Genomic DNA, 13,302 nt, shown 5'->3' on the forward strand with positions numbered 1-13,302 from the left:
AATGACGGCCTCTCAGATAGCTCTGTGTAACAAACCATCTGGTGGGTCAGGCTAACGGGCCCCACCGCTGCAGCCTTAACGCACTACCCACATTCAGATGAATGGCAGGACTGGCGTTTTCGCCGCAACGCCTTATTTGGTGTGAATGCAGCCTTAGTCCTGCAAAAAAAACATCTGATCCTGTCAGCCGGAGTCTTCCTGTGTGGTGTTTACATGTTCTCATTATGTCGGCTCCTGTTTCCTCTTGGTGCTCCGGTTTCCTCCCTCAGTCCAAAGACATGTAGAAAGGGTGGATTGGATACTCTGAATTGTCAGCAGAGTGAATGTGTTTTTCCAACCGTGTGACCGACAGCAACTTGACCCCTGAGAAGGCCTCTAGTCCTCCTATGACCTTGAACAGGATAACCACATATAGAAAATAGAAGCACAATCACATCTGTTTGCTGGAATTTCATATTGACTGTTTTTAAGATTATTACTTAGATGCAGTTGGAAAAATAGATAAAAGTAATTTGGCTAACTCGTTGATATTTCATGATTGAATGCAGTAAAGTTTCCCAATTCCAACCCTAAAACCATAAATAATCTCAAAGAGCAGTACAGTTTCTCTCCAGATCCCTGAAAAGTTTGCCAGACATCAGTTTTGTTCACTTTTTCGCAACAGTTTTTGCATTCAGGTGAATTCAGCACTAGATGAAAACACATAATATGTCTGCAGACCGGAGTTTATCTCTCTCTAAACTGTCTCCCCACCAGAGCAGATAACATAAATATTCTCAGATAGGAAACACAACTGACATCCTACAAGCATAGTAGCCTGAATGCAACCATTTTTTCCCCTCATTTTTATCAGCATGACTGAAAGAAAAGATACATATTTACATGAAAGAGCAACACAGGGATAATGGATCCTTTTCATGAGCCCCAGTTTGTGCCTCTCACATATTGGCAAACTGTATACATTCAGGTAACCATCGGTTACTCTAAAAGATGATTAACTGGCGATGTTTGGAAAAACCCAGAAGGTCGTTTAAAAACACCCCTCGCCATTCTTACAAGCTGCTGGTCCCCAGACGTCACTTTGAGAACCACTGCATCGGAAAATGTGTTTTGCACTAAAAATATCAGATCAAATGGAAGGAGTTATCACGGCAGAGACGGCGTTGAAACTGGACATATATTTTTTTGTATTTGCAGGAGGACTCTTTCAGTTTCCCCAAAGTAATATCTAATTTCCACAAATTCAGTACTTGTTTTCCACATGATAATAACTTGTTTTCTCAACACATTGGTCTTTTTTTCACAAGAAAATATCAAAAAGTAGTATTGTTTGGAACATTGAACTTGTTCTAACTAGAGCTGTCAAAGTTAACGTGATAATAACGCATTAACGCAAATTCGTTTTAACTAATTTCTTTAATGCATTAAGACAACTTGCGAATTTTTTGTTTGTAGCAGACTCCTTTATAAAGCTAGAGTGAAGATACTGGTATCATATGAAACTAGAAAACCTAAGGAATCCATTGGTACCAACCATGTCATACTAGCTTGTCGAGAAGGAGGCTAAATAACGCTCCAAACTTGCGCTAAATTTTGTCGAAGAAAAACTGGCATGGTCATATTTTTACCTCTGACCTCAAGATATGTGAATGAAAATGGGTTCTATGGGTACCTACGAGTCTCCCCTTTACAGACATGCCCACTTTATGATAATCACATGCAGTTTGGGGCAGGTCATAGTCAAGTCAGCACACTGACACACTGACAGCTGTTGTTGCCTGTTGGCTTCAGCTTGCCATGTTATGATCTGAGCATATTTTTTTGCTAAATGCAGTACCTGTGAGGGTTTCTGGACAATATTTACCTCTGCCAAGATCGAAGGTTTGTTGGTTTGTTGGTTTGTTTGTCCGTTAGCAGAATTACTCCAAAGACTGCGATGGATTTGAATGAAATGTTTTGGAAGGGTGGGGTGTGGCACAATGAACAATCCATTCGATTTTGGTGGCGATCCGCATCATGATCTGGATTCAGGAATATTTTGAAGGATTCCGATCAGCCTGAGCATTAAAACCACAGGGTGAAACACATGTGCAGTGTAACTGATGACGCGTGACCCTGCCTCCTTCTGACAGCAGAGTGTGTGGATGTGTATGGAGAAGCTGCTGGCCGTCCGCGGTGAGAATGAAAAAAGCTGTAGATGATCGGATGACAGACAACGTAGTGTAACGTTATACAGACATAACAAGGCTGCTGAATGAGAGAGGCATCCGGCAATACGTTACACGGAAACACACCGTGTTAATAAGCCGACCACCTCACGTAACTTCCAGCTGTGAGCTGTGATCTGTTTTTAAAGTCAAGCGTTGGCGGAGGTCTGCGCTCTCCGAGTGCAATTCTAGTTGTCATTGTTTTGTGTTGTTGATTGATTTCCAATAATAAATATATACATACATTTGCATAAAGCAGCATATTTGTCCACTCCCATGTTGATAAGGGAATTAAATACTGGACAAATCTCCCTTTAAGGTACATTTTGAACAGATAAAAAATGTGCGATTAATTGCGATTAACAATGTACAAGCATGTGATTAATCGTGATTAAATGTTTAATCGATTGACAGCCCTAGTTCTAACATGATTTGTTCCCACACGAAATTGTATCCATTAAAATGCAATAATTTGTAAGAACATGTGGATCTTGCACCTAGAAATAACTTGTTCCACCAAGTTAACATCATGATCTCATTCATTTACTGTAAAATGTCGTCAAGTAAATTTTATTGATATAGCCCAATATCACGAATCACAAATTCTCCCTAAGGGGTTTAACAATCTGTACAGCATACGACACCCTCTGTCCTTAGACCCTCACTTCAGATAAGGAAAAACTCCCCCAAAAAAACCCTTTTAACAAGAAGAAAAGAGCAACAGAGGGGGAATTTCTCTCCCAGGATTGAAAGACGTGCAATAGATGTTGTTTCTACAGAATAACAAACAAGTAAAATTACGGTATAGACCAGGGGTCAGCAACCTTTACTATCAAAAGAGACATTTTAGGCAAAGAAATAAAATAATAATCTGTCTGGAGCCGCAAAACATTTGAGCATTGTGATGAAGGTAACACAGCCTATAGTCTAAGTTTATAGTATATACTGTAAGTCTAATGCAGTGAGGGCCAAAGTGCAAATGTACGACGGAGTATTAGGGCCACATTGAGGGGAAAAAAATCGGAGATTTCCAGAATAAAGTCAGAAGTTTACGAGAAAAGAAAATTCGTAATATTACGAGAATAAAGTAATAACTTAACGAGAAAAAAGTCATAATATTACGAGAATAAAGTCAGAACTTTACGAGAAAAAAAGTCGTAATATTCCGACAATAAAGTCATAACTTTATGAGAAAAAATGTCGTAATAATACGAAAATAAAGTCATAACTTTACTAGAAAAAAAATTGTAATATTACGAGAATAAAGTCATAACTTTACGAGAAAAAAAGAAAATAACACGTAAAATTACTACTTTATAATATTATGACTTTATTCTCATAATACTACGACTTTTTTCTCTTAAAACTATGACTTTATTATCATAATGTTATGACTTTTTTCTCATAAACCTATGACTTTATTCTCGTAATATTATAAATTTATTTTCTAAATCTCAGATTTATTTTTTTTCCTCAATGTGGCCCTAATACTCCATCGTACCGTCGTACCATAGACCTACAACAATGATAAATGAAAATGAAAATGTAAACAAAAGAACAGTTATTCATTTCCATTTATAAAAATCCACAAGAAGCCACTGGAGAGGATCTAAAGAGCTGCATGTGGCTCCGGAGCCGCAGGTTGCTGACCCCTGGTATAGACAATCAGGATGACAGAATTATAGATAGATTGTAATCATATATTGAAGAATAGATGTGGGAGGATTTCAAGCAACTTCCAAGTGTCTCCAAACTTGTTTTGTTGTCTTGTGTTGTTGTTTATCTAAATTGGAAGACTCAATAAAAACAACTTGAAATACACAAAAAACTAAAAAATATAGATAGATAGATAGATAGATAGATAGATAGATAGATAGATAGTAACTTTATTGATCAAGAGGGAAATTCAAGTTTCCAGCATCACAGTTCCATAGTGCAAAACATGTTAGTAAAAAGGTAGTAAAAAAGTTAGTAGTGCAAAGTACAAAGTAGTAAAAATATACCAGATATAAAAATACAAGGAGATGAAGAAAACTGTTAAAACTGAATATAGTGCAGGGTAACAGCTGTGATACAGGACTATTAAAAAGTGCAGAAGCGACTGTTAAAAATGAGTATACTCCAGTAGCTTAGTCTATGAAAGTGCACTGTGTGCATTATTATCTGTCCTGCACATATGAATCCTATTTGGATACTTCTTGTTCCCATTGGTTAAGATCATCTCTTGTTCATTTCACACATTGAAGAACACATTTTAGGGATGTTTTTTTTTTAGCAGAAAAGACCGATGATAACCTGCAGCAGCTTGTCTTTAGACTGACATGCTGTAAAAAGCAGAAGTCAGGAACTCAGCGTTGGTCATGTGACGCTGTCGGTGGGCGGGGCTCTGCATCGTCGCCGGCCAATAGCAGCGCAGCGTCGCTCCCGTCCAGGTCCCAGCCAGCTCCATGGGGGAAAAAAACCAGAGAGAGGAGACGAATAACGGTACACTCCAACAATATCTATGGCGCCGCATATCCCCGCATATAACCATATAATCTCCTCCTGTGATACATACGTGAATAAATGTGTTTGGAAACGGACGCGGTGAACGGCGCTGTGGGGCTGACGAAAACAAGCGCTCCTCCATTGTCTGCGTAGAAATAAGAATGGCCTGGATGTGGAAGGTAAGAGGGGCTTTCTCTCTCAGACATTACAGCCACAAAAAGGGAGAGGAAAGGAGGATAAAACGCACAAGGAGCTGCTGACTTTGTTGGCCTGACGTTAGTGTGCGTTTTAGCAGATGTGGGGTGAAATGTGAGCTGATGATGATGATGCTCTGTGGAGGTAAATATCCCTCTTCTGCTTTCTGTCTTTCTGCAAGCCTGCTTTTTTTTTGGGGACTCTTGAATTTGTGATTATGCACATGAAAGAAAAGCCAGGCCCTCGTGTTGTTTTTTTTTGCATTCAGTTCATGTTTGTGTGTCATTGCTCCTGAAAAAAGCAGGCAGATGCATGCAGGCCATGGAGCCATGCTGTGTTCACTACATGCCTCATGACACGTTCAGATGTTCACATGTGATGTGAGGAGTTTACTACATCCACAGCTGCCTTAACAGATGAGGAAGTTGGTCAAAAGGTTCCTCAGTGACTCCCACTGTCTTCCTCTTTGTTTCACCCTTTTCATTTCAGTGTATAGTTCAGTTAACAGCAGTGCTGTACAGATGTTGACATTAACAACACTGTGAGAGCTGAAGATGTAGTTGGTCATAGATAAGATAAGATATTCCTTTATTAGTCCCGCAGGTGGGAAATTTGCAGTGTACAGCAGCAAAAGACAAGATGCATCAGCTAACACAGTTAAAAAAAAAAGAGCTAAACAAAGTGTAACAAAATATGAACCATTTAAATAGAAGGAAGTATAAAAATAGGAGCAGTATATACAGTATTGACAATAAACAGACTATTAACAAAATTTGCACAAGTGGAAAATGATATTGCACAGTGAGAATGAATGAATGAAATTCCACCTGAAAATATCAGGTTATTGTCAGTTTTATGACACAAAATACACAGGGCAGCAACTAATAATCTTCAATATCGAGTAATCTGACAATTTAATGTCTCAGTTTCCCCTCTATAAAATGTCAGAAAATTGTGGAAAAATGTCCCATCACAGTTTCCTAGAGTTCAAGGTGACATCTGAAGATAGTTTATGTCTGAACAACAGTCAAACACTCAAATATATTTAGCTCTCCTTATCTTTGAGAAGCTGGAAACATTGAATGACTATTTTTCTTGATATGTGATTTAAACAATTAATCAATAGTTGGCGATTAATTGTTTTGTTGATCACCAAATCGATTTGTTTCTTGTTTTTTTTCTCAATTAGCAATAAAATGTTAATAACTGTTAATGTCAGATGATATTAGTTATTATTCAGTTTACAAAAGTTTACAAAGTTCCTCATATTTGAGAAGTTGAAATCAGAAAAGTTTGGTATTAGTGATTGAAAAATGAGTCAAAGTTTTAATCGCTTATCAAAATTGTTGTGGATACATTTTTGCTAGATTAGTTGACTAATAGTTTCCCTTCTATTATCCATTCATATGCAGATTCATTTTCTGATTTCTTAATTAAACATTTTGTTTATAAAATGTCATAATAATAGTGAAATATGTCGGTCACAGTTTTCCAGAGTCCAAGGTGACCCCTTGAAATTGTCTGTTTTGTCCGACCAGCAGTCCAAAGCCCAAAGATATTCAGTTTTCCAATTATAGACAAAATAACAGCAAATCCTCAAATTTGAGAAGCCTAAACTAACAAATATTTGACTTTTTTGCCTGAAAAATGACTTAAACAACTAATCAATTATCAAAATTGTTGCTGTCAATCAACTTGCACAATTTGTTTTGTCTGACCAACAGCCAAAAACCCAAAGATATTCCATTTACAGTGATACAAAGCAGTGAATACTTCTATTGGAGAAGCTGGAAACAGAGAAGGACTTTTTTGCTTGATAAGGATGATTATAATGATGATGATTTCAGCTGTAGTGGATGTCTGTGTGAATGAGAGTGTGTGTCAGTCTTTCACAGGCACATACAGTACTTGCTCACCCACACTGTAAACAGTGTAAACAGCTTCAGTAGTATCGTGTATAGTAAAATGTAGAGTGACATCTCATTTGTTTGTGTATAAAACACTTTGTTTTACCTCCTTCCACATTTTGTAAGTGTCTTCAGTCTCTACGTTTGTTATCAGATAAAGTATCTGATTACAGCAGTATAGTTGAAATCATTATCATGATATTAATAAGGTTGTTTTCTGTCAAGCACTGAACATCGTCATTGAATGCTTGGTCATTCTTAGTCTTGTTTATTCATTCTTGGATCAGATATTTCCTGATTTATATGATCATGCTATTTTATTCAGGCAGAGTTCTTGAAGGATTGCTTTGTGTTTCAACACGATGAAACACTGATCCACTTATTGTTTTGATAAAGTATTATTTTGTTTATGAAAAAGGGTTTTGTGGGAAAACTGTTTTATATTCTTTAATGTGAGTGTGAGTACTGTTTTTGGCTTTGGGATATTTGAGTAGTCATGTGGTCTGAGTTTTTTTGATTGGGTAAGTGGTCCTTGGTCTGAAGAAGTTTGAGAAACACCGTTCTACACAATCTACAGCACAAAATAAACATGGTAGATAGGATACTAGGCGTTTCAAATTTGCACGATTTGAGCAATAGCCTCTAGCCTTCCCGCTTTGCCGCTTGTAGTACAAACTGTCGTGGGTATATAATAATTTATCTTGGCTTTGAAAATGTTTTAGAAAAAGATTTAAACTGTTCATAATCAACCAGACACACTAGCGCTTTCTGCCGCATGAGATCTGTCATTTCTGTGTTAGGGAGACTACTGGTTGGAAACCATCAAAGGGCAAACAGTATTAACTTCTGTAATTAAAAGGCCCAGCCAAAATTACTTTGACCCATCCAAAATTGAAATCCTGGCGCTGTGCCTGTGAAAAAGTACATTTTTGGTATTGGCACAGGATTTGAAACTAATTATTTTCATCATTGATTAATCTGTCAATGAAGTTCTCAATTATTCGGTCAACTGTTTGGTCGATAAAATGTACAAAAGATAGTGGAAAATGCCCACTGTGGGTTCTTATAACAAGGTAACATCATCAACAGTCTAAAATCCAAAGAGATTCAGTTTACTTTCACTTTAGACAAAGATAAGTAGCAAAACCTTACAAATGAGAAGCTGGAAGTGGGGAGTATTTGACATTTTTGCTTGAAAAACTCTTCACAGTCACTGTATTGTCAGGATTATGCATAATTTGGTTATGGTAATTTTTGTTGCGATGGCTCCATGTCTCAAAACGCAACAAAAATTCCCATAACCAAATTATGTATTTTGCATCATATCTGTGCATATCTGTTTTCCATCTCACTGTGAAGAGTTTAACAATACTTTCACTTTTACCTTAACATGTTTGGCACAGGGGCTGCACGGTGGTGCAGTGGTTAGCACTGGCACCTCACAGCTAGAGGGTCGCAGGTTCAAATCCAGCTTGGGGCCCTTCTGTGTGGAGTTTGCATGTTCTTCCCGTGTTAGCGTGGGTTTTCTCCGGGTACTCCGGTTTCCTCCCACAATCCAAAGACATGCAGGTTAGGTTAATTGTGGACTCTAAATTGCCCGTAGGTGTGAGTGTGAGCGTGAATGGTTGTCTGTCTCTATGTGTTAGCCCTGCGATGGACTGGCGACCTGTCCAGGGTGTACCCCGCCTTCGCCCAATGTCGGCTGGGATCGGCTCCAGCCCCCCCCGCGACCCCTAACGGGATAAGCGGTTGCAGATGGATGGATGTTTGGCACAGGAGATATGATGCAAAATACATAATTTGGTTATGGTAATTTTTCTACCAAACAACGGATCATGCTGGAACTAACAGTGTCCTGGAAAGAGCGTGTGGATGAGGCCAATGAGAGGAAGCGAGACCAAGTACCAGGAAAAACTGCACAAAGTTACGTTTATTCTGATAAGAAATGTTGTTATTGTTGTTAGTCATATAATATATCAATTTAAAGCTCTTTTTGTGCTCTTTATGCTGGAACTATCCATGGGCACACCCGATCAATATGGAGTTAGTTATAAGGGCATTTGGAGTTGCATTCAGAAATTGCCCCATTGCAGCATTAGAGGTCAAAGGTCAAATTCTCTTGACCTCAGTGTCATGACAATGTAACTGAAGGATAGATTATAGTCTAAGCTTTACAACGATATATGACTTCATGATATTGTGTGTTGGTTTCCCTCTTTTATACTGGATCTATGTGTAAAATGGCGAAAAAAGATGGAACAATTGTAATGATGGAGGGATGAAAAAAGGAGTGATAGCACATAGAAAGCTACCATTGCTGCAATGCTATCATGCGTTTTCCAACACTAGGGATATAGACCTTTAAAAAAATCACTATGAGACATGGTCCCTCCAAAGTGGCACGACCAAACCCCCTGGCTCATGGACTACAAGTGTTTCAGCTTTAATTTGTACTGAAACTCAAGTGTTGTGTTGGCACAGGTGTTGAAATGACAATCACATAAAACAAACAATGGGCTGTGTTCCAGTTGTGCATTAACACTTTTTTTTTATGTCAAACAACACTTTAGCTTGTTGGAATCAAACATTTGGACAAAAACACACAATTTGGGGTGTAAGAAAATATGAAAAATATGGAGTAGATATGTTTTGTGAGACTGTATGGATTCTCAAAAACACTATTGGTTTGTAATAGTTTACATGCAAAGATGAACTCAATATTTTATTTCATTTGCGAAGAGATGCGCCCTCTCAGTGTATGTGCCTTCTCAAAGTAGTGGCCAGATTCCTGCCAATACACAGCCCTAGTTTTAATACAGTAAAAAATGAATTCATCATCACTGTAGTTGAAGATCATCAGCATCATTTCTCTCCCCTCAGAAGAATCCACGTGTTTATGTTTCCCAGACAGTGCCTCACGGCTAACATACAGTCTTTGTTTGTTTTTTGTCAGACTTCGTGTTTTATCCGTATTTTTTTATTTTACCAAAGTTTTCATTCATTTAAAGACACTTTGGTTCCTGTCAGTCCTCCAACGCCTTCAGGAAGAAACAAGTCTCTGTCAACAACATGTCACTTTATAAACTCACTCAGGCTGTTTTTGTTATCTGAGACAGGAGATAATTTCACGCTAGATTTGACACTGTAATATTATATTATATTTCAAAAACATTAAAAAAGGGAACATGTAATTACATGGTACAAATTGCAGAGTGATTGAAGGAGAAGGGGACAGAAGTAAATGAGCTGTAACTTTAAATTAAATGACACCAGTTTTCTTGTTTCTTGTAACATTAGTTCGATGTAGTTAGTAGCTATTGGGTACATAAATACATCCTGTACAACATATAGTCCGACTCAAACACCCATAATACAAATGCTTATATCTTCATTAGTCTACTGGCTGAAAGTGCTGCTGACAAACAACAGCAAACCTGTTATTGTCTATTATCACGTTTCATGGCAATGTGATTGAGTCTCTATCTTCATAGGACTATTAATTGATTGATTGATTCTCTCTCTTTTAAGCCTCACATCACATTCAGCAAGTTGTGAAAGTTTATTTCAGAAACTAGTCTTGCTTTTCTCTTGATGCAAAAGGATACTTGTTGCTGTTAAATGTCTGTGATTGGCTATAGAGTTGTTCAGATACCGATCCCAGTATTGGAAATGCGTCCGATACTGGCCAGAATTCGGATTCGGGTATCGACGAGTACGCCAGTGTATGAACCGATCCGATACAATAATTTATTAACCCAGAAAAAAATCAACTTGTTTAACCGGAAATCAATTCTTCTACGCCGCTCCAAAACACCGTCACCCTGGAGGTATAATGGCTGCCACTGGCAACTACTGTTTTAGAGCAGCGAAGATGAACTGATTGCAGGTAGTTTGTCAAGTGACGATAGCAAACAACAACAGTGCGGTCCTAGTGGAGAGTGTAACGGTAGTGCATGCAGACGAACGGCGCACTGGACTCCTCGCTCTCTCACCCGGTAGCGGCGTGGAAGGAGACGGGCACCGGTCTGCAAGAGCTGCTGGCACTGCCGTGCAGAGGAACCGGTTGGCAGAGTTTCAGGCGCTATCAGTCCACTTTATGAGGGCGACTTCACCCACAGGTGCTTTCCCAGTGCGCTGTCGCCTTTTCATTTAGAGAAAATTACCTTTTCCCCGTCATGTTATTTATGTGAACGCAGCATCAGCCTCACGTATCCAGCCAAAAAGCAGACGGTCCGCAAGGCAAATTATCATGGAAGTAAAGTAAAAAACAAAACAGATATTCAACTAACGTTAGTCTAACATAGTTTTAAAATGTTTTTCCGTATGTTTTCATGTATGAAAAGACCCCAAATGAACACTGTAGGTGGACTACTTGATTACTACCAGCAGATTATTTAATCAGTGTGAGGAAAGATTAATGTCCCAAGCTGTTTGATCACTTTCAGCTGTTTGATCACTATCGGCTGTTTGATCACTATCAGCAGTTGATCTCTGTATTATTGCTCTACCGTTTATATTGAAAATGAGAACAGAAGCAGCAGGTTAAACCACTGTTCATTTAACTTGAATGGAAGTTGGTTTATTAAATCTTTTGTTAAATATTGCACTGCCTTGTATCTTGAGAACTGAATCAGCAGGTCCTGCAGTTGCACTTTTTATTATTTTCAAATGAAAGGTGTATGTATTTACCATTAATCGTTGTTTACTTATATCCATAATTAATGTATCCCTGATTCCCTCACAAGAAAAACTTTGAGGAATCCTGACCTGCGCTGTCCAATATCAGATATTTATTTCACATTCACACTGATTGAATTTTTGGCAAAAAAAAAAAGTTGCTGTATCGATTTCAAATCATTGAATCGTATCGTATCACACTAGATGAGCCAAATATCGTCCTTGAATCGTATCGGAACCATGCGTATCGTATCGTATCGTATCGTATCGTATCGTATATCATTGTAAAAACGTATCGTTACACCCCTAGTATATTATATTAGTAGTTTAGTCCAGTGGTTCCCAGCCTGGGCGTCGGGCCTTTCCAAAGGGTCACAAAATATATTTTAGGGGTTGTGAGATCATTAATGGGGTAGAAAAGAAGAGAAAACAATGTTCTGATTAAAAAAATTCTTTCTTTCAAATTTCAAACTTTGTTGATATATTGGAGAATTTGATCAAATCTGAAAAATTTAGAGCGGACAAGTCCCATCAACTACTCGGAGTGGAGCCAAACTAGACCAGCCACTGGTTTAATCTTTAACAAATTGTATTTTATAAACTGATCATATATTTGTTTTTAGTAACAGTAACTATATCTGTCAAATAAATGTAAATTTATTTGTAAAAAAAAAGTATAATATTTCCCTCTGAAATGTAGTGGAGTAGAAGTATAAAATGGAAATACTAAAGTTAGTACAAGTACCCCAAAATTGTACTTAAGTAGAGTACTTGAGTAAAAGTATACGTAGTTATTTTCTAACACTGTGTTCAGGTGCTTGAGAAGATGCATTTCTTAAGCCACCAACCCGTCCCGGTGTGTCTGAGGACACAGAGCTGCTACTTAGTTCATGTTTATAATTGGTGAGCGAGGCCTGCAGAGAGAGCTCTGCCGTGCAGGGTTCCCTCTTTGTTAGCTTGTGTTTTAATTGGAGTGAGTTCATCCGTGAAGAGCCGTGCTCGAACTGGGAAAGGCTGCGGCTGTTGTCCTCCATCAAAACAGTTCGGGATGAGCTCTCCATCACGTCTCATGGAAAGATGGCGATGCTGCTGCTGTTCCTCCTAACTACATGTGGCAGAACAAGGCCAGCAGAGCAAGTTTTTTGTGACGGGTTCATGCGGGTTCACGCGAGCAGAAAGCACACAAAGAGGATTTCAAATTAATTAATGCATGCGCACACAAACACACAGTGGTTTGTGTGTGTCGAGAGGTGTTGTAACAGCTACGGGGAATGCAGTGAGTGTCCCAGTTCTTAAGTTTCAGGGATGAATGGCACTTCTCTGAGTCCCTCTTGTCCCATGTGATTGTATTACAGCAGAAGGCAGTGCTGATAAAAAGTGCCCCGCCACAGTTATAGAGAGAGCGCAGGGCACCGGCAGGATGTTGCAGGAAGCTCCGGTTTGTATTCAAAGTGTTATCAAATCCGTTCTCAGATTTCCCTTTGTGCCATTCTCCCCTTTTATCTCTTTTCCTTCTTGAGTGTGAAGTTTACATGAGATCTTCCATTGTTTTAAAGTTCTGGCTGCGCAGGGGTCCTGAAGGAACACCTGATTCATGTTTAATCCCACAGATCAATTACTAATAAGAGTTAAATAGATTCCTTCATACAATAATGATACTACTAACTTTTAAAAGTTTATTTAGAAGTTTAGTTTTACTCATAAATATGCTAAATATGAATCAATTGAGAATGAAAATCCATCCAACAGGAACCCAAAACATAATTGCAAATTTTATGTGAAATGTAAAATATTAACTACAGCACTCCAACATTAATACTTACACTCAA

General features: G+C 38.3%; 1 protein-coding gene across 2 annotated transcripts in view; it reads left to right on the forward strand.

The window, feature by feature from the left end:
• The first annotated feature begins 4,304 nt into the window (after positions 1-4,304).
• Positions 4,305-13,302, forward strand: part of st6galnac3 (ST6 (alpha-N-acetyl-neuraminyl-2,3-beta-galactosyl-1,3)-N-acetylgalactosaminide alpha-2,6-sialyltransferase 3) — a 94,877-nt gene continuing 85,879 nt past the window's right edge. Inside the window, exon 1 of one of the 2 annotated variants that reach the window (XM_037788556.1) lies at positions 4,305-4,873. In XM_037788556.1, the coding sequence (XP_037644484.1) occupies positions 4,856-4,873 (18 nt within the window). In that variant the 5' untranslated portion in view covers positions 4,305-4,855. The other variant, XM_037788557.1, reaches the window with a different exon arrangement.

The sequence above is a fragment of the Sebastes umbrosus genome, chromosome 12 (assembly GCF_015220745.1).
Source record: "Sebastes umbrosus isolate fSebUmb1 chromosome 12, fSebUmb1.pri, whole genome shotgun sequence".
NCBI lineage: Eukaryota > Metazoa > Chordata > Actinopteri > Perciformes > Sebastidae > Sebastes > Sebastes umbrosus.